At 38.0% G+C, this 27,128-nt stretch overlaps 2 protein-coding genes across 3 annotated transcripts in view; one reads left to right on the plus strand and one right to left on the minus strand.

Moving 5' to 3' along the window:
- SMC6 (structural maintenance of chromosomes 6) overlaps positions 1-5,308 on the minus strand; it is a 68,509-nt gene extending 63,201 nt beyond the window's left edge. The window contains exon 1 of the mRNA XM_035700983.2: positions 5,114-5,308. The gene's annotated coding sequence lies outside the window, so the exon portion shown is untranslated. The remainder of the gene's footprint in view (positions 1-5,113) is intronic.
- A 63-nt stretch (positions 5,309-5,371) lies between these two features.
- GEN1 (GEN1 Holliday junction 5' flap endonuclease) overlaps positions 5,372-27,128 on the plus strand; it is a 33,922-nt gene continuing 12,165 nt past the window's right edge. The window contains exons 1-7 of one of the 2 annotated variants that reach the window (XM_025454608.3): positions 5,372-5,860; positions 13,927-14,129; positions 14,776-14,962; positions 19,128-19,304; positions 21,302-21,412; positions 23,723-23,796; positions 27,023-27,111. In XM_025454608.3, the coding sequence (XP_025310393.1) occupies positions 13,969-14,129; positions 14,776-14,962; positions 19,128-19,304; positions 21,302-21,412; positions 23,723-23,796; positions 27,023-27,111 (799 nt within the window). In that variant the 5' untranslated portion in view covers positions 5,372-5,860; positions 13,927-13,968. The remainder of the gene's footprint in view (positions 5,861-13,926; positions 14,130-14,775; positions 14,963-19,127; positions 19,305-21,301; positions 21,413-23,722; positions 23,797-27,022; positions 27,112-27,128) is intronic. The other variant, XM_025454609.3, reaches the window with a different exon arrangement.

Below are 27,128 nucleotides of genomic sequence, written 5' to 3' on the forward strand. Positions count from 1 at the left end.
AATTGGGCTAGTGTCAGAGAATGCCACGTTGGCCAAATAGGGAGCCATAATGGTGTCAGTAGGGCCCACCTAGAGAGCCTAGATATCCACTCCCATCAGGCAGTAATAGGGTGCTACTTACTCCTATTTCCCATTGGGTGGTGTCACATGAGATCTTCTACCCCTACCCAGGGAGGTAAAAGTACATGGAAACACCAAAATTCCCACTGATCGAATAGTCACTGCAGCTAAGCAAAGAGCTCTGGTAAAGTTCTAGACAAGAATCTTTGCATCTACAACCTAATACCATAGGGCTACAGTTCTCAAAGGCTGTGACTGACCTCTTAAAAAGTTCTCAGGACTTCAAAGAGCTTTTTGTTTATATCTATCAATATCGACCATATTGTAAATTAAAACTGAGAAACTTTTAAAACAAAGAACACACATGTACACCTTCTATAAATCCTCAGAGCAATGACTGAAATGAGACATTTCTCATAACCTCTGGAAAACTCCATTCGTTCATAGGTGAATGACAGTGAAAAAGGCAAATAACATCAGGCTGTTATTTGGAAACTGTTTGACTTTGTAGACCCTTTCAAAGAGTCTCATGGATCCTGGACCACTCTCTGCAAACTGCTTAGTATAGGGGATACTATAAGCAAGTCCATGACACAGTGGCATAAATTATGAGGCATAGCTAGCAAGCAATTAAGTTAGAACAGAAGAGAAGAAGCCAACCGTAGAATGACTAATAGATTTGATATTCAAAGTATGGTCCAAGGACCAGCAAATAGCATCTATATCTCCTGGGAATGTATTAGGTATCCAGAATCTCAGGCCCCTTCCTAAACCAAATGAATCAGAATCTTCATTTTTAACAAGACCTCAGGAGATTCGTAAGTGCATTAAAGTTTAAGAACTGTTGTAAACAGTTTGACTTTATCCTATCCGTAAGGCAATAAAGAACCTAATCATGATAAAACAAATACCATCTAAAAAAGGTATTTGTTAGATCATATGTGAATGACATTTAACCCAAACAAATGCCTAAAATAATATTAGCATTACAGTCATAATTACATAATATTCAACATCTTTTTTTTTTTTTTTACAAATAAATGAATGTTAATTTTGAATCTCTTACACAAGTCAAAACTTGAAAATCCAACCTATTCCTCAAACTATTTAACAAGGGTCAATGTATATTAGTTTCAGCTTGTTGCTACCATAAATTCCCTAGAATATCACCATGCCATTATTTTCCCAAAAATTCCTTCTCTCCTACCCATCTTCTATTTCCTTTACAATTACCGAGCAGTAATTTATTTATTGTAGGAGAGGAAAGAGGACGCATTACCAATACCGTTTCATTAATGCCCAATAATGATCTTGCAGTTAGCAGACACTCAGACATCAGCTGACTGATCTTAGTATTTTACCATGAAAAAAATGGCACTTTTTCAAGTAAAACTCTGGGGAGGAGGTGCATATAGATAAATGTGGTTAAGCTTCTTACAATGAATGTGAGATTCTGTACTACACAGAAGATGGTGTGCTACATGATGACGATGTTTTTTATTTGCTGTGCTTGGCCTAGGATTTGCAGTTTGCTATTAGGTTGCCATGGTAACATGCATCTGACAGACACTGAAGGATCCTACCTTTTAAAATAAAAATCACTCTGTCATTTAATGATAATGGATTTTTAAAAACACATATGAATGTCCTGAGAGTTAGATACAAGTTAAAACAGTAAAATTGTTTCCAAAAGGCTGAAGAGACATATAAATAGATGCAAAGAAAAATACTTCTAATATTCTGAAATACAAAAGGCAAAAAAAAAAAAAAAATCTCTGAGATTTTTAATACATCCTTAAAGCTCTTCATTTGTTTATTTAGAATAAAAAAGTCAGAATTAAGGAACATATCTCCTCTCCCTCACTGGAGGCAAATCAGAGCAGAATAGTAACATATATACAACTATCAATAAAAAAATAAGTTCAAGAAGGAAAAATCAATAACCAAGAGTTCATTGCAGCAAGTAAATGAATAGGAAATGATAGATCAAATACACTTCAACAGGATTATATAAATTTCTCAATTTTAAATTTTATCATGAGCCATCTAATAATTCCTACTTCCCATTAATACCCAAGTAAGAACTAAGAGCAGTGAGAACAGATAGAACTGAAATTATCAACAGAAAATGTGGTAAAAAATAAAGGAAAATTGCTGCTACATCTGTATCGGCTGTAGACTGTTTACCTCATCTCCAATTCTGCCCCTCCCACCACCACCAACATACTAAATTCTGCATTAATCTCATTTTTAATGTATGGAACTAATTAATTAAGCACACTGCTTAGGATATATCACAAAATCATAAGATGCAACACATAACAAGTAATACAAATATTTAAGTGAAAAAAATTCCTAAGTCTATCAAACAATTCTAGATCTGCAAAACTGGGAAACAGCAAGCATAGCATTTCAGATAATAAAATCTGAAAACTCAGATTTGTTATTTTATTTATTTATTTATTTATTTATTTATTTATTTATTTAACACTCATATATGCTATTTTTAATAACATCCTTGTAGCCTCAACCTGGAGGACAAATAAGAGAGAGTGAATAGGGGAAAATAAGACCAGCCACTAAAGGGTGAGGGGGCAGTGCAGCAAAGCAGTGGCAGGATCAGGGATGAAAGGAACAGAAGAAACCAAGAGATGTAAAAGTATGGGTAAAGTGAGGGAGTAGCATTAATTTCGTTAAATATCTACTTACTACATGCTTAGCTTTTGAGATAAACAATTTATCTGCTTTGATCCTCAAAATCTTTATAAGTACTGCCCTTATTCTACAAAAAGGGATATTGAGACTCCAGGGGAAGACATTATGCCCAGGCTTGTGTAGCTATACTTTAGTAGAGGTCCATCTAAACCCAGGTTTGCCAAAACCCAAAATCAAACCTCTTCAATGCCTAGATTCCTCCAGGCATAAACAACTGAGTTTGTTTATAGGCAGCAAAACTGGCTATTAATCTAGTCATCTTCTTATCTATCTTTGTTAATTTATAAAACTACAAAAAGAATTCTATTGTGATGTGTCCTTCTAATATTACTATTAAAACTTTGAGCTTTATAAAATCATTTTGTGTTTCATTTTTAGAAACAACCTTCACACAATGCTAAATGTCATTTTAAGTAGACAGTGCAGGTTTGGAAAGAAAAGGGATAAATAATACATTTATTTTGCTTGGAAACACTGAGTTTGAAGTGCTCCTACGACATTGCGAAGGAGAGGTCAATAGGCGGTAAAATATGCTCAGCAGTAGGAGTGCATTTGGGAGTGGTACTAAGAAAGCTACAGAAATTATTTTGAATTTGGTCACCAGGGAAAGTATGTTAAGTGAGAAAAAAATGTATCTCATTAACTAGTAAATGAGAATGGCAACATTAATATTAGTGACTATACCTGACCCTTAAGTACCTGGACTTACTAGTGAGTGTGTGTGTGTGTGTGTGTGTGTGTGTGTGTGTGTAGAGAACTGTGACAAGTAACTGTGTTTTAACTATAATGCATATCATTACGGTAAAATTTGAGTTACTTGTTTATGGATTCCTGAAAATAAGTACAGCTTTGATTCACTTTTCTTAAGTTTTAAAATAAGTCAAAATTTAGGCAGGTTTTATATAAAATTCCACATCTAGACACTTAGTAAAATTAGCCTTTGGGGAATAAAAACTGATTCTCACTTTAACAACTTTAATATACCATTTGTACTTACCCTGTTGCTAGGCTCAATATTAAATGATGTATAATTATTACAGATAGAGATAGGGCTATAAATACCCTCCTCCCACCACACACACACACATACTGAAGAATCCTGGGGTTAGGTACTACAGCTATTTTCCTCCAATTACAGAATAAGAAGGAAAACTTAAGAGAGGTGATACCCAAAAGCTCTGGGTCTCCCAACACTCGTTCTCTTACATAAAAACATGTCTTTAAAGCAACGTTCTAGGGAATCTCCAAATTTTCTGTACTTCTACCCATTCAGGAGAAGAAAATCTGAATACATATTTCAGCATAAGATTATCACTCTGTATTTCACACGGTACTAGAATCAGATAAAGTAAATCTAAACAGAAGTTCTAATACGTTCCCTTCCAACCACACACCCATGGAACTAACTACTACTACACCTAATACCTGCAGGCCAATGCATAGGCTACTGGGTTTTTTTGTTTTTGTTTTGCTATTGAATATTTTAAAAGACAGCAGCCATCTAAAAGTTAGGGAGTTTGGACTTTTTTTTTTTCCTTCTTTGAATATACATTCCGCTATAGCCTGTCTTTAAAACACTCGCTTTTAATCTCCTACTCGTGAGATGTACAGGATAATGAGAGCTCGCGTAAATTCTGCCTTCCAAGGTTTACACACAAAATAGCGGCTCTTTCCAGGAATTACCACAGTATTCTCTCAAGTCTTATTGGTCCTGCAGCCGTTTCTCTGGAGTCTTGGGTTCCACAATTCCCAGTCGGGATTCCTCTCCAGCTCGTTCCCACCAGAAAAAGAGGGAACAGAAATGCCACCACGCAACCTCCACACATGACAGTTTTAATTTTCTTCTAGATGATACAATCTGCGTTGTCATGACTCTGGGGCTCGACAACAAATCCGACCTAAGTGCTCATCGCCTGCATCTCCTCGACAGACTAAGTTGCAGGCGCCGAGGGAGCGACTCGCTCTGAGAGCCGGATGTCCGACCCCCCTCCCCCCCCCGACCCCGTCCCCGTCCCCTCAGGCGGCGACTCCGAGCCGAGGGCCGCCCGCGGCCGGGCGCCGGGTCCCACAGCCCCGCAGAGCCCGAGGAGGGGCCCACAGCGGCGACGAGCAAGTTTCCCGCGGTTCAGGGGACCCGTGTGCCCCGCAGAGACAGCCCGAAGATCCCGGCCGGCGGACCCGTCCGCTCCGGCCCGCGGGGACACCCGGGGCGCCGCCGCCGCCGCCGCCGCTCCGGTGCCCGAGCCGCCACCAGGTGGGCTGGGGGGCGCCGGCCGAGGGGGCAGCGCCAGGGGACGGTTCCGGAGCCGGGGGGAGCGACAGCGCGCCCTCACCTTACCTCGAACAAGTCCAAGTCTCCCCGAGGAACCGGACCGGCGCGGCTGTGGCGCTGCGGCGCTGCGGCGGGGCGCTGAGGGCACCGTGGGGCGTCTCGGCCTCGGCCGGCCGCCGTTGGCCGCGGGGAACCGCGCGCCCGCGGCGGGAGGAGGCAGGAGGCTGGCTGCCCCGGCGCCCACCGCGGGACGCTCCGCGCCTGCGCCTCGCCCCCCCTCCCGCCGGGGCTCAGCCCGCGCGTGCGCGGTTCGCAGTTTTCGCGCCACTAGAGCCCAGGAGGAGGGGCCGGAAGTGCCCCTCTGCGGACGGGGAAGCGGGCAGGCACGCAGGGCTCGGCGTCGGCGGGACGCGCGGGGCCGACCGATTCGGCTCAGCGAAAGGGGAGACGAGTCGGAGTAGGCCGGCAACAGTTCCAAGCATGCGTAGAGCCGACCGGCTGGGCGCTGGGAAAGCCTGGCGAGACCGCGCGGTCGGGAGAGGGGACGGTTACTTCCCGGAAGAGGCGGGGCCACGTGGGGAGGCGCCGAATTAGAAGCGCGCCCCGCGGCTTCCCGCGTCGGGGTGCTGCGCCCCAAACGTTGGCCTTTGCTTAGGGCAAAAGGAGGGAAGGCATTTCCTTTTCTTTCCTTTTTAATTTTTTTTTTTTTTGAGAAAGTTTGTAAACCTGGAGGCAGCAACTGTTAGGATTCAGGCCAAAGTGGTAAATGACGGAGGGGGCGTCTTCCAAAACCGAGGAGAGAGGGTTGTCCGGGTAAGTCCCGCGGAGCGTGCGGAGGCGGCCCTGCCCGCCTGGCCCCGCCGCTCCTCGCTCGCCCCTCTCCGCTGAGGCCGGTGCACCCCGGACGTCCTCCTCCCGGGCGCACCGTGGGGCGGCCGCCGACGTCCTCCTCCCGGGTACATTGTGGGGCGGCCCCTGGACTGGACGTCCTCCTCCCGGGTGCACCGTGGAGCTACCCCTAGACGTCCTCCTCCCGGGCTTACTGTGGGGCGGCCCCCGACGTCCTCCTCCCGGGTACATTGTGGGGCGGCCCCTGGACTGGACGTCCTCCTCCCGGGTGCACCGTGGAGCTACCCCTAGACGTCCTCCTCCCGGGCTTACTGTGGGGCGGCCCCCGACGTCCTCCTCCCGGGTACATTGTGGGGCGGCCCCTGGACTGGACGTCCTCCTCCCGGGTGCACCGTGGAGCTACCCCTAGACGTCCTCCCGGGCATACTGTGGGGTGGCCCCTGGACTCCCTCCTCCCGGGCACACGGTGGGGCGGCCCCCGGACGTCCTCCTCCCGGGCACACTGTGGGGCGGCCCCCGGACGTCCTCCTCCCGGGCACACGGTGGGGCGGCCCCCGGACGTCCTCCTCCCGGGCACACTGTGGGGCGGCCCCCTGACGTCCTCCTCCCGGTGCACCGTGGGGGCGGCCCCTGGACTGGACGTCCTCCTCCCGGGTGCACCGTGGGGGCGGCCCCTGGACTGGACGTCCTCCTCCCGGGTGCACGGTGGGGCGGCCCCTGGACTGGACGTTCTCCTCCCGGGCACACTGTGGGGCGGCCCCCGGACGTCCTCCTCCCGGTGCACCGTGGGGGCGGCCCCTGGACTGGACGTCCTCCTCCGGGCACACCGTGGAGCTACCCCTAGACGTCCTCCCGGGCACACTGTGGGGCGGCCCCTGGACGTCCTCCTCCCGGGCACACTGTGGGGCGGCCCCTGGACGTCCTCCTCCCGGGCACACTGTGGGGCGAATGCCCACACCCTATTCCAGGCCCAAGCGGACGTAGTCACACTGGGGTTTTCCTTTTTTCATGATGTGCTCTGAAAATACTTCCATGATAGCAGTTACCTTAAGGCATTGTGGTTAGTTACAGTCTTTAATCACGGTGGCCTTGTAACCACCCCCCTTCCCCAAGAAATATCCGAACTAATGAGGTTCTAAGTTTCTTGGCGTAGTTTTCAGTGCTGTAGTCGCCCAGACATTAACCTGCCTCTTCTGCCTTTACACAGCTCCTCAAGTGATTACGTTGATCTAGTCAAATATTCTACCTCCTATGTTCCGCAGCCTTCCCTTAGCGGATGGGAAAAAGTGGCATTTACCGCTACTCCGCTTCACCCCCAAATAGAGGACATTTCTGGGCTCCAGGAATGGAATTCTTCCATCGAAGTCACCTTTTGCTTCTAAAGATAATCAAATGTATATTGTTCCCATCGTGGCCCTTGCCATGGCACAATGAAAAGTAGGACCTGGTCAAACTAGACTAGAACACTGCAATATCTGGTCTCAATGGTTCCTCCTTGGTAAACAATGGGAAACGGTTGGGTGGTTTCTGCTCAGATGTCACTTCCTTTAGGAAGTCTTCCTTGATGCCCAGTGTTGGGTGAGGTACCTAGTCTATGTACTTCCATAGCTCACTCATGGTACCTCTGCCTGTCCTTGTCACGTTGTTGTAATTGTCTTTTCACCTCTAGTTTCACTTGCCCTACTAAAACCCTTAAATGAAGGGATTTATCTCCCCTTATTGTTTCTAGCATCTAGAGTGCCTGGTACACAATAAGCATTTAATAAATATTTAATGATAATTTAAGTCTGAGGTATGTTATGTTTCAAAGTCTACACTAAATTCATAGGAAAATAAAACTGAAGAAATAATTTAAAAAACAGCATTAATTAGTGAAATTATGTGGAAATCCCATAAAATCCAGTCTTGTACTGAAATAAACCATTTACCTATCTTTATATGAAAACATAGTCTTGGGAATTGGGAAATTTAAAATGTTTCACTTTATCATTAAACAGTTTTTTCCTAATGTTTTTGCTTAAAACTGAAATAAAATTGGAAAACTGTTGGTTTAATAAAATGTGTATTTTTGCATAAATCAATCCACTGACCTCTTTTTATGTTCTTTAAAATTTGATTCATTACTGGAATTAGCAAGGTTCTGTGTTTTTCTCACCTCATTCAGTTTTATAATTAACCAATAAAAGCTTATTAGCTTTTAAGGAAGTTTTAGGAGCATAAATTGATTTATGGGCACCATATGGTTACATCAAAGGATTTGTTTTGTTTTAACCTGAAGTGGATTCCTGAGCCCTTTTTTTTAAACTAGAAATTCATATTCTTTCTGTCAAGCAGTAGGTTCTAGAATAGAGTGTTTTTATTTTAGTACAAACTACCAAAATTGTTCATGAAATTCAGAGACTATCAGAATCTTAGGGTTCATTTGGTGTAGTACCTCTCATTTTGTAGATGGGTTAAATGTCTTTCCAAGGTCATACAGCTTCAGTATTACATCCAAGACCAACATCCTAGGTTTCCATCCCAAGACAAGCACTTTTCAGTAAACTAAATAAATTGAATACACTAATAGGTTATAAAGTTACTTACTGTGGGTTGTTCTGACTTTGTTGATTTACATTAAGTATTGTGCTGCATTAATTCTTAAGAATTGTTACTATGTTAACGAGACTTTATATGTAATATATATTGGCTGCAATACAGATTGATGTCAATAAAACTATGACATTATAAAAGATGGGAACAGAGACTCACCATGTCCCACACCACAAATTTTTCAAATTAAGCAAGAAAAAATTATACATAGTTGTGAGTTTGATATATGTTGTATTTAATTTTACTTAGTGTTGAGCTATTTTCAAGTAACCTCATCAGGTTGATCATGACCTCATTCAAAAACCATCTGTTCTATCTCTGAGTGTAGTTGTACTTGAATATCTTAAAAGTTGTTGGATTCTGTCCCTTTTGGAACTTTATATCCTTTTATCATCTTACCGTTGCAACTTAATGTTCAGAGGAAGCGCTGGAGCAAAGAAAGTGGCATGGAGTGGAGAACTATAGACCGTGGGAATAGACATTTTGGATTAACTGCATTCTTAAAACATGGTGTTATTTTTCATAAAATACACATTTCACATAATTTTCCTCTTTCTGGTCTATTGGGATATTCTTTATGCTGCTTTTAGGAGTGATCTTCAAAAGGAACATACATTTTAAACTTAACCAATTTAGATAGTATATCTAATGACGATAATCCTAAAATAGGATTTTAAAATAATGGATTACATGTCAAACACTTAGATAGTTTTACTTTTTATTTATTTATTTTTGTGTGTGTGTTTTATAACTGGCTATAAGATAGCACCGTAAGTGAAGAAGTAAATTAACATGTGACAAACAGGAAGGTGATTTAATGTTTTAGGTTTTTAAACAGGATCACTCTGGCTTCTTTGAGGAGAACAGTTGTGTGGGAGAGGAGAGTAGTAAAAAGAAGCAGGGAGGCCAGTTGGGAGACTGTTACTTATATACAGGCAATGCCAGGGGATTTTCATTAGCAATGGGGATTTCAGGGGCACCAGGGTGGCTCAGTGGTTGAGCATCTACCTTTGGCACAAATCGTGATCCCGGGGTCCTGGGATCGAGTCTCACATCGGGCTCCCCACAGAGAGCCTGCTCTTCCCTCTGCCTATGTCTCTGCCTCTTTATATCTCTCATGAATAAATACATAAAGTCTTTTTTAAAAAATGAGGATTTCAGATATATTTTGAAGGTAGAGGATTTGCTGGTAGAGCGGGTATTGGGGAGCAAAGTAAAGAAGAATCGAGGAGGACTGCTGAGTTTTTGGTCTAAGCAACTGGAAATCAAAGTTTTCAGGAGAGGTGGTGGAATCAAGAGTTAAATGCATTTTATGCATCCACATGAAGGCAAAGTAGGCAAATAATTCTAGTTAAGTGCCCACAGGAGATGGCAGATGAAGTGGGATAAATAATATTAGGGAGAATGGAGAAGAGTTCACTATAGAGTCTTCAAAGGAGGCTCAGCAATAATGTGCTTTCTAGTGTAGTCTGCCTCTGCCTCTAAAAATACTCTTCCTATAATTCCTTCTGCTCACTTTCCAATTCCCATGCCCACCACCCACACCTTTTTAATATGTTGTTTGGCATTGTTCTAATTCATTATTTTTTAGTTAAAAGTAGTGAAAGCTTTATAAAGCCTTGTAATTCAAGAAGGTCTAATAGAAGTTCATTCAAGTTACTCAGAGAAAAAGATTCTTTGGGGCATGTCATAGAAGCTAGCTCCTATAAGATGTCCCCTTGATTCCTATCATTCAGAGAAAAGTGGAAAAAATAGCACAGTTCACAGTAGCAACAATTCTACGCTAATGAAAGAGACTGAGGCAAGCATTACTATTTAATAGGTGTGTACTTGGGGAGCAGAAGAGAGACTCCCATCTTTTTCAAATCCATCTCAATAGATACACGGAGACTGTAAGGTGAAGTATCAAAGTTGTTCTAAAAGCTTTGAGATAGATTTTTAAAATATAGTGTGACCAAAAAGATTGGCAAGGAAAGAGACAGTTTTCTGGAAAATACCACATAACTCAGGAAAAGTGGAGGAAAAAAACACTTTAGCTCAGAGACAGTAACTCAAATTTTGCTGTCTGGGAACCAATAGATAATTGTTACTTTTCTTTTTGCCTACATTGTTCATAACAGTTGTGTTTAAGTAGCTATTGTTACAACTTTGTAGTGTTCCCTCACATTTTAATAAAGGAATAGCCAAAATAGATGCCCCAGATAGACACTACTTAAAACTGTTCAACTACCAGTGCTGGTTGTTTTGTAACATAACTGTGGATTCTTTAAACCAGGTTTATTCTGACAAAAGAAAATAAAATAGCATGAATTAAGTTTTAAGTGTAATAATCATGTTACATTAAAATACTATTTATGGGCTTAGTTGAAAGCCCTCTTGATTAAGTGATCCAATCTGTGGAATTTTAATGTTTTAATAGAATCAGTTCCAGCCCTATATTTTTTTCCAGCCTTATTTTTTTCCAGGCTTCGCTGCTCTAGTGAATAGTATTCCATTAAAGTCTTTACAAAATGTTCCTAGTGTTTAGAGAACTACAGTTGGTAAAAAAAAAAAGTCTACTTCATCAATATCTGTTTTTTTCTATAATCCTCAGAAGAAATATAATATGCATTGCAGTCCTTTACATAAATATGTGTTTATCTGTGCCATCATAAATAACACTGCACTAGATGGCAATCTTCATTCATTATTATTTACTTATATAAGTATAGTCAATTCATGTAATGAAATATTAGAGGTAAGACAGGAAGGAAGGAACCTGTGAGCAGGAAAGACCAGAGGAAAAAATGTGAATTGCCTAAGTCCACGTGACTAGCTCCTACACAATCTGAAGGAAACCAGAAAAATGTGAATCTCTCATCCTATAAAAGCCATTCTCAAGACAAATGTGATATGAGGTACTCATAAGTTTGCAGAAACTGGCTTTTTAATTTGACCTGTGAACTATAGTCATATTTGGTCTCAATATTTAGGCAAGAAGTAAACCAATCTAAAGATTTCTAGTTTTATTTCCCCAACATTTTTCAGATAGGATCATACTTTTTAAACTTTTTTTTTAATTTGAAAAGTAATATATGCATATGATTATTTAAAAAATTAACACAAAGGGGTATACTTTGAAGAGTAATTATTCTTCCTCTTCCTAAACTATAGTCATCCCTGATATAGAACCTATTTTGTATCTGTTTTCATTTTAAAACTTGGAGACTGCTTGCACATGTAGATCTATCCTTTTTTTTTCCCGCTGCATTATCTATTCTATTCGAACATACCATAATTTATTAAAGAAATTCCTCTATTGATGGACATTTGGTTCTTCTCATTGTTTTGCTATTATAGACAATGCTTCAATCGATACCCTTTTATATAAATCTGCTCACAGCTAAGAGCGTATCTTAAATTCCTGGGAGAGCTTTTGCTAATCAGAAGATAACCTGCATTTAAAATTTTGACAGCTAGAGTCAGGGTCACATTTAAATGAAATGTGATCAGTTACAATATTCCTCCAGAGAGAGAAATTGCATAATTTCCTTCAATAGCCATCCCTTCCAGTATACAACTTGAATCACAAATAGAAAACCAAATTGTCAACAAGAATGTCCCTCTCAGACTTTCTCCTTCTGAATTTTATGCATTCTGATGTTTAAGAATATAAAAGTCTCATTCCCTTTCATAATAATGACTTACAAAAGTGTGTCCCCACTCTTTGTCCAGAGTTAACTACAACTTTTCACATTAATGGAGATAAAAACTTATCTTTAAATTAATGCCACCGTGCAACATTCAACCAGAGGGGCTTTTTATGTGAAACTGACTACTAAATGCTTTATACTTTGAATTTAAATGTGTATATTTTTCTTTGTAAAGTGACCTATCAGTAAATATTGGTGCAGTTCTGTATTTTGAAAATGAATACACAAAATAATATTTACAGCGACCCTGACCACGTTATAAAATTAAGATTCAGAAAAGTGCAGAGAAAATAACACTCCAGCATTTATTTTCTTTGCAGCCATGTATGATTTGAGAAAATTTGCTTTGCTGTGGGATCTGTTAAATAGATGAGACAGTATTTTTTTATTTAGAATGACTGCCCTGGTTTTGCTTCGATGCATGGTGATGACTTTTGCGGTATTTTTTGTATCCTACCTGTGTTTCTGGAATGAATTAAGGTCATTATTCAGAGGATGATAATCTGGATTATGTTTGTAGAGTCAGACTGAATCTTCATTGCAATTACATAATACTCTCATCAAATATTTAAAAAATTAAGAGAAAGATATAGATGTTTAGTAAGGAAAAACTAGACTACAGAAGATACCAAAGCACACCAGAATAGCAGAGTTTAGGTCAATTTTGTTTTTAAAATGTTTTGTATGCTGAAGAATTTAGTATTAGTTTTCTTTGAATAGTGGCACTATAGGTGATTTAAAATTTTTTGTTCTTCTAAAAGATATTTTATTTTTCTACAGTGAGCACGTGTGATCTTGCAATTTGAAGAACTAATGATTTTTAAAAATGATAATTCCATATGCCTCCAGCTTTCCATTTTCTGTCCTACCCTATCCCTCCTCATTTTTCCTCATACTTTTCTTTCGTTGACCCCTTGGGTTTTGGGGGGATTTTTTTTAGTTGTTTGCATGCTTCTTTGCTTTTGTTTTCTTGTTTTTCCTGGTTATGATAGAGAACTAGTCCTATTCTCCCTTTAGTTACGTATATCAAGGAGTGACTTCTTAAGAAGACATACGATTTGCAGCATCCCTGGTACCCATCTCTGCATTTGTCATCTCTTGTTAACAGCTGGAACAAAGCCAATTACTATGTTTGGGTCTCTTTTTCCTTTTCTAAATTTCATGTAATGTTAATGTAACCATGTGAGAAATATTATTCTCAACCACTGCTAAGGAGAACATAGACAAGAAGAGAAAATGAGGAGGGATAAGACCATTGACATTTGAGTTACATTAAATTTAAATATAACTTTGTTTTTCGGTACTACAGAGAAACCCATATTTGGTGATGAGTAGGTTTAATGAACAAACTTAGCATGGTACAATTTGCAATTAACTTTTTAAAGATTTTATTTATTTATTCATGAGAGACACACAAAGAAAGAGGCAGAGACATAGGTAGAGGGAGAAGCAGACCCCACACAGGAAGTCTAATGTGGACTCAATCCCAGGACCCTGGGATCACACCCTGAGCTAAAGGCAGACTGCTCAACCACTGAGCCAACCAGCGGTCCACAAATAACTTTTAATCCATTAGATACATCAATATTTTTGTAGCTAGTAAATCAATTACTACCACTATTAATGTTTCACATGTTCTTGACTCATTCCAAAAAGCTGACAAGGAGAATTCTCTATTTATGAATTATCCTAAACACACATAGAATACATAGAATTTCGGTTCTAAGCTTCTGTGTCTTTTAACAGTCTTATGAAGTGTGTTTCAAGTAACATCAGGTAATCACCAGAATGGGAGTGAACGACTTGTGGCAAATTTTGGAGCCTGTTAAGCAGCACATCCACTTGCATCATCTTTGTGGGAAAACCATTGCAGTTGATCTGAGTCTCTGGGTATGTGAAGCACAGACAGTCAAAAAAATGATTGGAACAGTCATGAAGCCCCACCTCAGGTATATAATAAAAGTCCTTAGTATATAAATGTAGGATTGCATAAGCAGCTGATGTCTTGGTTTTGTTTCCACTTTGTTTTTTTGTTGTTCTTGCTTTATGTTTTGAGATTTTAAAATACACTAACATGTTTCTGCTATCTCTAAATCAATGACACAAATCTGTACTTCCTATCCTTTGAGTTCCAGATTCACAGACCTAGCTGCCTACTTAATGTATCCACTAGGAAACTGTAGTGACTAGAAGCCAGAAGTTTGCGAGCCATTCTCTGTTTGACCCCTCCTTACATCCAATCTATCAGGAAGTCTCGCCAGCTCTACTTGGAAAATACACCTTGTGTTCATAAATTCTGTTGATGTTCAGAGATATCACCTCATTATATGCCACCATCCTCTTTATCTATACTGAAATGACATATTCAGGAGTTTTCCTTCCTGAGCTCCAGACCACCTCTGTCTCTAAACCATTTTCCATGTGCACTTAGAACAATCGAAAATTACTCTTGCTTAAAAACATTCAATGATTTCTCAGTGATTGCATATAACTTTTTTGATACTAGTCTGATGTTCTTGCCATTATGTCATACTGCTGTGTTGACTTTGCTATCTGTATATGATGATTAATGTATTACTAATTTTTATATTTCAGGAATTTATTTTTTCGTATCTCATATTTAACACTAATGGACGTAAAACTGGTATTCGTTATGGAAGGGGAACCCCCGAAGCTGAAAGCTGATGTCATAAGCAGGAGGAATCAGATTCGGTATGGGCCTTCTGGAAAAACATGGTCTCAGAAAGCAGGGAGATCACATTTTAAATCCGTCTTAAAAGAGGTAAGTGTTTAGATATCATTCAATAATTCTGATTTGAGTTAGAGATTACATTTTACTCTGATAAATGTTGTTATATATAATCATCTTTAATACTCACTAACCTTATGATAAATAGGATAGAGAAGAGAGTTTATTTTTATTTATTTATTTATTTATTTATTTATTTATTTATTTATTTATTTTTGAGAAGAGAGTTTATATTCTAACCTAAGTTTAAGCCCATCTCTGACGCATAAAAATTCTGAGATGTTAAGCAAGATTTTTAAAATTATATCTGCCTCACTTTCTACCCTGTGTAATGCGAATAGACTTTGCAGGGATGTGGTGAAAATATCCAATATCTAAAGCAACTACTACATAAGTAGGGAGTTGATACATGTTACCTATTATGACATCTTTGGTACTTAAAAGAATTTCCCAGACTAAAGGTCTAATTAATTCAAACTTCACTCATTCAGGATTAATAATAGTTTATATATAGAAAATATATTTGGCTATCCTTAGGACTTTGTAATTTTTAAAAGAACTTATTGTTATATTTTTTTTTAAGAGAGAGAGAGAGCAAATGGGGGACGGGAAGGTGCAGGAGAGAAAAAGGGAGAGAAAGAATCCACATGTTGTGCAGACGCCAACACAGGGCTCCATCTCACGACCCTAAGATCATGACATGAGCTGAAATTGAGTCACACATTTAACCCACTGATCCACTCAGGTGGCTCGTAAAATGTATATTTTTATAAAAGTTAAGGAGAAATCATCTATACTAAAATAAAATATATAATTAAAACAATAGAAAGCAACTATTATTTTTGCCTCTTTTTAACTGTATATATTTTTCTAAACTTGCCATAATAGTGCACAGATGGTTTTTTTATTATTATTTTGAGAGAAAGACAGTGTGTGCCGGTGCCTGTGCACATATGCACGGTTGGGGCAGGGGGGTGGGTGGCACCAGAGGGAGAAGGGAAGAGAGAATCTTAAGCAAGCTCCCTGTCCAGCGTGGAGCCCATGTGGGGCTCGATCTCACAACCCTGAGATCATGACCTGAGCTGAAATCAAGAGTTTGACACTTAACTGACTTAGCCACCCAGGTGCCCCCACAAATAACTTGTATCTTGGATTTGTAACTTAGCTTATAGTACCCACATTTCCTTTTGCTGCATTCTATCCAAATCCATAATTTGTAATGGTTGTGCAATGTGTATGAAATACTATAAAGAGCTATGAAATCATCCCCCATGATTATATATAATATTTACTTTTCATTCTTCTCTATTATTTGTGAAATTATAATTTCCCTTGGGATTTTAAGATAAATTACCCAAAGTGGGATGGATAGATCAAAGTTTAGAAATGATTTTATAGTTCTCACCAATCACTTTCCACCAGCACAGATATGAGATAATGCAATTTCAGTACACCTGAGGAACATTGGTGGTAAGAGATTTATCTTTGTATATTTTAGTAAACAAAGATACTTCTTTCTTTGTGTAATACATATAAATACACATAGTACATATTTAATATGTATTGGTCTTTTAATGGTGAGGTTAAACATTTTAGTTTTTAGCGTCTCAGTTGATAAATGGCCATTGTGTCTTTGCCTGAAGAATCTTTGGAGGTTTTAATTATTTTTTGTTGTTGTTCAAGTTCTTTGTGTTAGAGATATAAACTTTTCTATCATATTTGCTTTTAATTCATATCTCCATTTTTCTTTTGCATCATAGTTAAAATTTTCATTCTTTTTAAAAGATATTACATGAAATAACAATCATTTTTCTCTTAAAATTTTATTTTCTATTCCTATGTTATCTTTAAAAATGGTTTTCAATTAGTGATTTTTCTACCTTAATGACTATCAGTAGTTGAAGAAAATATCTGTACTGGATTCTAGTTATTTCTTACATAGTCTGTTCCTGGAAATATCCATGACCCACATACATTCAGGGCATTAAATACCCAGTCTAAAGCAAAAAGATGCCCATCTCTTCTTGAGAAAACTGCTGCATTTCTATTTCGTTCTTGCAGTGATTGTGATGTTCTTAAGCATTTTGTGTCAGTGGTCACTGTTCCCTAAATGAATAAAAAACTCATTTTCGTATCTCTGTACCCTCAGTTACCAGACCCTACTTCCTAATAACCCACTGCCATCTTATAGGTATAAGCATGAAACACAAAATAATCTTCCTCCAACACCACTCCACATGATAGAGACTTACAGTAGGGAAATTTACAAATTCTGTCCTGGTTTTTGAAGAGTTGGAATGGCAAATAATGCAGGAATTTGAAATAACTTCCAGACTCTCTTCTTTATTATGAAAGGATCTTTCTTTCTTTCTTTCTTTTCTTCCTTTCTTTCTTTCTTCCTTTCTTTTCTTTCTTTTCTTTCTTTCTTTCTTTCTTTCTTTCTTTCTTTCTTTCTTTCTTTCTTTTTCTCTCTTTCTCTTTCTCTCTTTCTCTCTCTCTCTTTCTTTCTTTCTTTCTTTCTTTCTTTCTTTCTTTCTTTCTTTCTTTTTCTTTCTTCTCTGTCTTCTTTCTTTCTCTCTTTCCTTCTTTCTCTTTTAAATATTTATTTATTTGAGAGAAAAAGAAAGGGAGCACAAATGGGGAAGGGGCAGAGGGAGAGGGAGAAGCAAACTCCCCACTGAGCAGAGAGCTGGACACAGGGCTCCATCCCAAGACCCTGAAATCGTGATCTGAGCTGAAGGCAGAAGCTTAACAGACTGAGCCACCAAGGTGCCCCTGAAAGGATATTTCTTATTTAGAGGAAGGCAGAGGTAACATCTGTAACAATATTGTCTCCCTAAAGTCACCCAGCCAGAGTCTTGGAAAATTGCCTTTTTTCCAACATAGTACTTTGTCTTTTTGAACCGCATCCACCTTGGGCAACATCTGGCAAAGGTTTTTATTATGTAATATAGCATGCAAGCAATCAGTTAAAGCAAAAGATATTTATAATATCAGTTTCTAGAAACTACAGGTAAAAAGCCTCTTTTCCTCACCATACCCAGTATTTCTCATTGTAAAGTGCAAGAGCATCAAGAAAGAATGCTCTAGGCTCTAAGGCTAGACTATAAATTGTTCATCTGGATTCAACTCATAACACAAAGGAAGCTCTTAGAGAAATATTTATAAATCAGCAAATTGATAAGAACAATCTGCATAGATATTAGATTTCTGGGAGCAAATCAACAACTGGTCCCTGTGTGGTTTCCCACAACATGAGAGTTTCATTATACAGGCATGATAGAGGAAAAGAAGAGACTTGTAACATCTCAAGTAAAATTTGATAGTAGCATCTTCTTTGGAAGAGCTCATATTACCGTGGCCATCATGTGAGAAGAATTTTTATAGTTTTGCAGATGTAAATCTTAAGGTGATTAATTATTAATCATTTAAAAAGATATTTCTTTTAAATCTTGAGATAACATTGAACAAAACTGAAAGTTGAATATTTAGTATTTTTTCTAAAGTGTAATTTTTTGTAAAGATTTTATTTGTTTATTAGAGAGAGAGAACGAGCAGGGGAGAGGGACAGAGGGAGACAGTGAAGCAGACTCTCCACTGAGCAGGGAGCCCGATGTGGGGCTCAACCCTAGGACCCAGGATCATGACCAGAACCAAAGGCAGACACTTAACCAACTGAGCCACCCAGGCACCCCTAAAATGTAATTTTAAAATTACTTTTTAATTGAATGTGGATTGCCTTTTAATTGACAATTTTGTTAAGTTTTCATTATAGAAAATTTTAAGTCAATATAAAAGTAACCCATCATCAATCTGAAACAATTACCAACTCTTGGCCAATCTTGCATTATCAGTGTCCCCACTCATTGCCTACTCCCATGTCTTTCTGAAGCAAATCCCAGACATAATATTGCCTTAGTCTCAATATTTCAGAATCTTTGTTAAAAGATGAGGACTCTTAAAAAATAGATGAAAACATAACCACAATACATTTCTTATCACATCTAAAGTTTAGCATATATTCTTTAATGCCATAAAGTATTCGCTATTCAAATTTCCATTTGTATCTTAAATATCATAATTTGTAAAACACCTAAGTAGTTACTATTAATATTTGGAATACTGAAGTCAGTTAAACGCTGAAAAAAAAAAAAGTAAAAATGTTCTTAGTTTTCTTGCACCTATGTTTTCTTTTCAGTGTCTCGATATGCTGGAATGCTTAGGAATTCCCTGGGTCCAAGCTGCTGGGGAAGCTGAAGCCATGTGTGCTTATCTTAATGCCAGTGGTCATGTAGATGGCTGTCTCACCAATGATGGAGATGCTTTCCTCTATGGTGCCCAGACTGTTTATAGGAATTTCACTATGAATACCAAGGTACTTTTCTTTCTCTTTTTCAGCATTTGTTTCACAAGGTACCTTTTTTAAAGGAATTATTAAATGATTAAATGAAATAATATGTGTAAAATACCATAATGCCTGGCACATAGCGGTTGCTAAATGAAATGCAGTATTGTTACAAATATTGATAAATAGTTCATTTTCTCTGAAATGTGGATTTCTCTCCAAAAGGCTTAATTTGTTTCACATGGTTTAATTCTAAATCAGTTTCAATAATATATTATAAAAATACATATGAAATGTCTTGCTTTGACCTATAACTTCCATTTTTAGTAATTTATCCTCAGATACCTCTAAATATGCAAGAGGAGATGTACAAGGATGTTAATTGCAGCATTGTTAGTAATTACAATGCCCATTTCTATTTTTTTAAGATTTTATTTATTTATTAGAGAGAGAGATCACACATATGAACAGGGGTAGGGGCAGAGGGAGAAGCAGATTCCCCACTGAGCATGGAGCCTGACCCTGGGCTTGATCCCAGGACTCTGAGATCATGTCCTGAGCTGAAGTTAGCTGCTTAACCAACTGCGCCAACCAGGTACCCCTCATATGCCCATTTCTAGGGAATGGTTAAACATAGCCATGGTTCTTAGTTAGATATTGCCAGGAGAAATATTGGTTGTAACTATTCAAGATTGGATAAGAGAGATCATAGACATTTGGTAGATTGGAGCCAGGAAAGCCAAACCTCTTGCCAGACAATTCTGTTAGCTCTCTAAAAATGCTAATAGTGTCCCCACTGAGAAACATTGCCTTAGGGTCCATTATAATGTAATTGCAAGCAGTCATTAAAAAGATAGTATTGGGGCACCTGGATGGCTCAGTTAAGCAGCTGACTTGATCTCAGCTCAGGTCTTGATCTTTAAAAACATTTTAAAAAGTCAAAAAATAAAAAGATATGTATTATTGATACTAAAGTATATTAGTGGGCAAAAATGTTACAAAATAGTACTTTCATATAATTCTAAACATAGCTAATAGTAAATACTTGTATATGTGAGTCAAGGGTTTTTTGCAAGAACATGCATAAAAGGGAGACAAACTATAAGAGACACTAAACTCTAGGAAACAAACTACTGGAGCAGAGGTGAAGGGAGGGATGATTGGGTGATGGGCATTAATTTTTTCTTTTAAAGAGCAGCCCAGGTGGCTCAGCGGTTTAGTGCCGCCTTCAGCCCAGGGCGTGATCCTGGAGACCAGGATCTAGTCCCATGTCAGGCTCCCTGCATGGAGCCTGCTTCTCCCTCTGCCTGTGTCTCTGCCTCTCTCTCTCTCTCTCTCTCTGTGTGTGTGTGTGTGTGTCTCATGAGTACATAAAAAAATCTTAAAAAAAATCTATTTATTTATTCATGAGAGACACAGAGAGAGAGAGAGACAGAGACATAGGCAGAGGGAGAAGCAGCCTGATGTGGGACTCGATCCTGGGACTCCAGGATCATGCCCTGAGCTAAAAGGCTCAACCACTGGGCCACCCAGGCATCCTGGTGATGGGTATTAATAAGGAGGGCACTTGATGTAATGAGTACTGGGTTTATATGCAACTGATATACCACTAAATTCTACCTCTGAACTAATTAAAAAAAAAGAACATGCACTGCACTACTAACGATAGTATAATAGTTAACTTTAGGTACTGCAATTACAAGGAATGTTTATTTTTTATAAAATTCACTTTACAGTGTCTGATTTTGTAAGATGAAAATCTTTTGTAGACGTCAAAAAATAATAAAGAGAAAAATGTTGCCCATTATAGATTATTTTTTAAGCCAGTTTTTGAAATTATGACTTTATTTCCGGATATTGAAGCATTAGATTCTGTGAAGATCCTGGTGATCAGGATAATTTTTTCCTATTTTACCTTTTAGGAATAATTAAGCATTTAGAGACAACTCTGACAAATTATTTTTTGTAATGTTTAATGTATAAGTGTTTACTTTTTGAAGATTAAACTAAATTGTACTTTCTTCTAGGATCCACATGTTGATTGTTATACAGCGTCATCTATCAAGAGTAAACTAGGTTTGGATAGAGATGCTCTGGTTGGACTAGCAATACTACTTGGCTGTGATTATCTTCCGAAGGTATGCTTAGACTGTTATATTTACTTGTCATAGTGTGTCTTTTTTGATACCTTATGTGCTGCATAAATATAAACATAATATGGCTATCTGATTAAGAACTTAGTTTAGGGGATCTCTGGGTGGCTCAGCGGTTTGGCGCTTGCCTTTGGGTGCGATCCTGGAGTCCCGGGATCGAGTCCTGCGTCGGGCTCCCTGCATGGAGCCTGCTTCTCCCTCCTGTGTCTCTGCCTCTCTCTCTATGTCTATCATAAATGAATAAATAAATCTTAAAAAGAAACGAATTTAATTTAGAGTATAATTTTTGGTATAATAAACAATTTGGTAATTAATCAGCATTTCAAGTGACGTTAAAAAACTGGCTCAAAAAAAAAAACTGGCTTATTGTGACACTGAATGTTATAAATGAGAATGGAGTAATAACTAGTCCCACTGCTTGAATAGCAGTAAGCCACTACTCTAGACTAAGAGATTCACATTCAAGTTTTACTACCATTTTAAAAAAATATAGGAATTACTCTTTTCTTGTGTCATGCCAATATTAATTTCTATCACTGTTTTGTCTATTTTTTCATTTTCAATCTTCTTGCAGCTTTCCAACTGTGCATATGCTCAGTGTTATTACTGTTGCTAGGCAACATGATTATTGGGGTAAGCCATTCATTCTTCCTTGCCTCCTGGCATTGCATTGAGTTTTGTTCATGAAAACATTTTATTTAAGATGCACAGTACAGTACTCTGTAACAAACAGGTTATACTAATAGGTGAGTGATAAATTAAGAATTACAAGGATAACCCCATTTTTAAATATATTTAAAAATATGAAATGCCTTGTATTGTAGTTCTTACTATGTAGTCCCATCATTATGTCCCTATTGATCATCTCTGTGTTTTTACTAAATCCCTCATTATACTATGTATGCTATCCCCAAGAGAATCTAACGAAGGATGACATCTATGTTCTTTTTGCCAGAGCTTGGGGAAAGGAAAAAATAGCAGGATAGTAAAATTATTAACCATCATTTCTAACATGTCATCAGTGACCAAAGAGAGAAACACTTCTTTTAACTAGTAGGAAAAGGAAGCAGGAGGAGGGAAACTTTTAAGTAACATATAAGTAATTATTTTATTATAATTCTCATTCTGAAATAGAAGATTCTTATTTCCCATATGTAATTATATCATAATTAAAGTCTAGAAACAGTCAAATGTTGAATGTAAGAAAAACTTTACAAAATTAAACTCACAGAAACCAATTTTAGCTACAGTGGTGTTACGTTATGTATTAACCTTAGCTATTTTGACATTTTCTATCCTTTGTAATGAAACTGGTATCTATTTATTTTGCTCTACTTAAAGATTTTTACCACCTATGGACTAACATGATTTACCTTCAAAAAACTTAACATGTGGCTAAATGCTAATAAAAGGAGAGTTGATATGCAAAATATCTAGCAACGGGTATGTAAAAACATAGGCTGTAGCCATGAAACAGACTTCTGGTGACCACTAGTATGCCAGGTGCTACGCTTTTAGTAGCTGATCCTAAGTGTAAGGGGGTTGGGAAGAGGATTCAGGCTGAAAAGTGCCTTTGGCCAGCAGGCACGTAGGATGCTTGTTCAGTAACTATTTACTAACCGATTTGGAAATATTTTAACACTGGTATGTCTATCCCAGTGTGTATTAGCTGAATAGCAACCCTGCTTATAAGGATAAACTCCATAAACTTTTATAGGAACTGGAAGACTCAAACCAGAAATTGTTGTGCAAATATACATTTATTGACATTTTTTGTGTTGGCAACTTAACAGTTATTTTAATTTTTCTTAAGCTATTAATTTCAAGAGTTAACTTGGAACTCTCCTTTGTGCTCTTTGGATGTTGAGGTCTTTAAATATTAAATGAACATGTTTTTTCTGATTACAAATATAACCTGAAGTTAGATCAAATTAAAAGGTTATCAAAAAAAAGGTTATCAAAATAATTAACTTGAAAAGTAAAAGTCCTCTAAAATTCTGTTCCTCATTCCCATAAAATAAACACTGTCAGTGGTGTATTATATAATCCTGTGACTTTTTGGTTTGCATAGATTAACAATGTGGTAGTTATTTTACTTACGAATCTAGATCACAGGGTGGGCTATTTTGCAATTTTTGTTTTATAAGTGGTAAATTATCTTACACATCTTTTCCTGTCATTACATAGTTACCTTATTCTGTCAACTGCACAATCTCTAATTGAATGAACATGTCATACTTCATTTCTTTATTCCCCAATGATTAACATTCGAATTTCTTTTCCACTTTGTAAAAGGGAGTCCCTGGAGTTGGCAAAGAGCAAGCATTGAAACTTATACAGATTTTGAAGGGGCAAAGTTTACTTCAAAGGTAACTAAAAATTACTCTTTTCTTTTCTTGTGACATTAGACATTTTTATTCTTGTTGAACTGAATAGTGACTATTACAGAAAGTATTCAGTTATGCTTTGCAAAAAAAGGGTTTTGTATTTGTATTTTTATTTTTTGGGGGGCAGGGAATGGCAGAGGGAGATGGAGAAAGAATCCTAAGCAGGCTCCATGTCCAGCACAGAGCCCCATATAGAGCTTGATCATACAACCCCAAGATTATGACCTGAGCCCAAATCAAGAGTCAGATGCTTGACCAGTTGAGCCACTCAGGTACCCTGGGTTTCATATTTTTAAACTGATCTATATTTTCATTTAGAATCATGTTGTTGTTTTTTTTAGGTTTTATTTATTTACTTATTTATTTGAGAGAGAACACGTATGCATGCGTGAGTGGGGGGAGGCACAGAGGGTGAGAGAGAGAGAGAGAGAGAATATCAAGCAGACTCCACTCTGACATGGGGCTCCATCTCACCATCCTGAGATCATGACCCAAGCCAAAACCAAGAGCCGTCACTCAACGACTGAGCCACCCAAGCACACCTAAAATCTCTGAGTTTTGGATGGCTGACTGGCTGCCAGTGGAGCATGCCTTGATCTTGGAGTTGCAGGCTTGAGCCCCATATTTAAATTACTTAAAGTCTTTTTTTTTTTAATTTTTTGAAGATTTTTAATTTATCAGTTTTTAGAGAAAGAGAATGTGGGGGTGGGAGGGACGGAGAGGGGCAGAGGTAGAGAATCTCAAGCAGATTCCCCACTGAGTGTGGAGCTGGACCTGGGGCTCAGTCTCAGGACCCTAAGGTCATGACCTGAGCTAAAACCAAGAGTTAGAGGTTTAACTGGCTGAGCCACCCAGGTGTCCCCCCCAAAATTAAATCTTTAAAAAAAAAAAAAATAATAATAATAAAATAAAATCACTGATTTATATTCATTCTGGAATTTTCCAAAGAAAAAAATGAGACTACATGTCCTAAGCCATACTGCATTGTTTTAATACAAATACAAGTAGTAATATGCCAAATGTGTTTGTTTATAACCATGGGCTTTTACCACAGGCTATTTTAGACTATTTAAAGATAAATATAACCATAAAATAATTTTACATTTAAAATTATTTTTGAGGGGATCCCTGGGTAGCTCAGCGGTTTGGCGCCTGCCTTTGGCCCAGGGCGCGATCCTAGAGTCCCGGGATCAAGTCCTATGTCGGGCTCCCAGCATGGGGCCTGCTTCTCCCTCCTCCTGTGTCTCTGCCTCTCTCTCTCTCTCTATGTCTATCATAAATAAATAAATAAATCTTTTTAAAAAATAAAAAAACAAAAAAATAAAATTATTTTTGATATAAAATATTTTGATATCATATTTCTTCTCTATAAGTGAAATGGCTAATATATTGCAAATACTTAATAATAAGTAACACTTGATCACAGTTTTTACTTGGGTGCCCTTTGTTCTATAGCCACTTATTTAGTAATATATTAATTCTAATTAGTATAGACTGCACAGCTAAGGTACAGAATATATGGAAGTTTACCAACTGTGCTGTTTAGTTTCGAAAGCGTATGAATTATATTTACTTAATGAAAGCAATGGTTTATGTTAACATTAATTACTAATTAATGTTAATGATGATCAAGTGTGGAATGAATAAAAGGTATTTGGGGCACTGGGACACTTCAGCCGTCTTGGCCACCAGTAGGTTTGAGATGGTGAGTGCACAAAAGGGAATATTAAATTGTAGAAATCAAGAAGGAATGACCATGAAAAAATTAGAAATCGCAGTGCTTCTTCAGCTATAAAGCTATTGATAGATCTAAGACTTGACCGAATCCCTTACTGGTATCAATGAGTACTGTGCTAAAGCAGGAAAGAAAGGTATACTTTGGCATGGAATCATTTGGGAATTGTGAAGAATAATTTAAAGAATGATATAAAGAATAAAAAGAAGGTATGGCATTTGGCTAACTACAAATCATCCTTATTGACGTAATTTCAGCAAATATGTGCTTTTGGCAACATTTTATGAAATCTTTGAACACTTGAAAAGAATAAAATTACCTTTCTTATTACCATTAATGTATCATTCTAACATTAATTAATTTAGACTGACTTTCCCCCCTTGTTTTTTTCCACATTTGAAGTTCTGTTCATTTACTACAAAGACCAGGTGTAAGTTTGCTAAAAATTAGCATCAATAGATTTATCCAGCATCTATGTTAATTTTTAGCAAGCTTATACCTGGTCTTTGTAGTGAATGAGTCAGAAATTCCAAAAGCCAAACAATGACTCTTAGTACCAGCTACTACGCAATGAATTGAAGAGATAATTTAGCTTTTTATTAGACCTTTAACTTCTGTAAGTAGAGGAACATAATTCAGAGCACTTGTGTTTTATTTTTTTTTTTTTTTTTTTTTTTTTTTTTTTTTTTTTTTTTTGCACTTGTGTTTTATGAGGAATACTTAACTATCCCCTTGGTGGCTTTATATTGCCTAGAACTTTAGCCAAAAATAAAATTAACTTTTATTTAGTAGAAATCTTAGCAGATACACATTTTCCTTAAAATCACCCATTGAGCAGATAATGTTTTGTTGTTTTCATAAGAGATTATGAAATTGATAATTTCACATAGTCTAGATTTTTTAAACAGTGTTTACCCAGAAACTTAATGTTCTATTTAGTTTTATACTTTACCCTTCACCCCTCTTTCTGATACAGAAAAATGTTCACAATTCTATTTGTTTTATACGCACACACAGAAAAGAGATCAAATAGACATATACAAATCATTCTCCCTATGTATTGCTGCCTAACTTAAGATTCTCTAAAAAAAACTCCAAAAACTGAATGAATATATGAATATATACGTATGAATACATGAATATACAAATACATACTCCTTTTCTCTCCTTCTCCTGCTACCTCCTTCTCCTGCCTCCCCACCCCCCATCCTACTTCTGTTTTTTTCTGTAACTGTCTTACTCTCTCTTCCCCCTGTTGTAATTCAGTTGTCTTTGGGGCCACATTTTTAAATTGAAAAACATAGATTGAGGGTGTTCCAGGCTGGGCCAGCGACTTTATCTGCCACCAAAGGGAACACAAGTAGGCAGGTAAGGAAGGGAACTTTTAGAATAGCCTGACATTTGAGAGCATGACATTTTAGTGACGTTGTTTTTGTTTTGTGTTGTTTTCCTTTTAACATTTCTTTTTTACAGATTTACACAGTGGAGTGAAGAATCTTGCTCTGATCCACAACCACTAGCTATTAAAAAACTGGCCCATTGTTCTGTGTGTTCCCATCCAGGTGAGCAGATATGGGGA

This window comes from Canis lupus, chromosome 17 (genome assembly GCF_003254725.2).
Source record: "Canis lupus dingo isolate Sandy chromosome 17, ASM325472v2, whole genome shotgun sequence".
Taxonomy (NCBI): domain Eukaryota; kingdom Metazoa; phylum Chordata; class Mammalia; order Carnivora; family Canidae; genus Canis; species Canis lupus.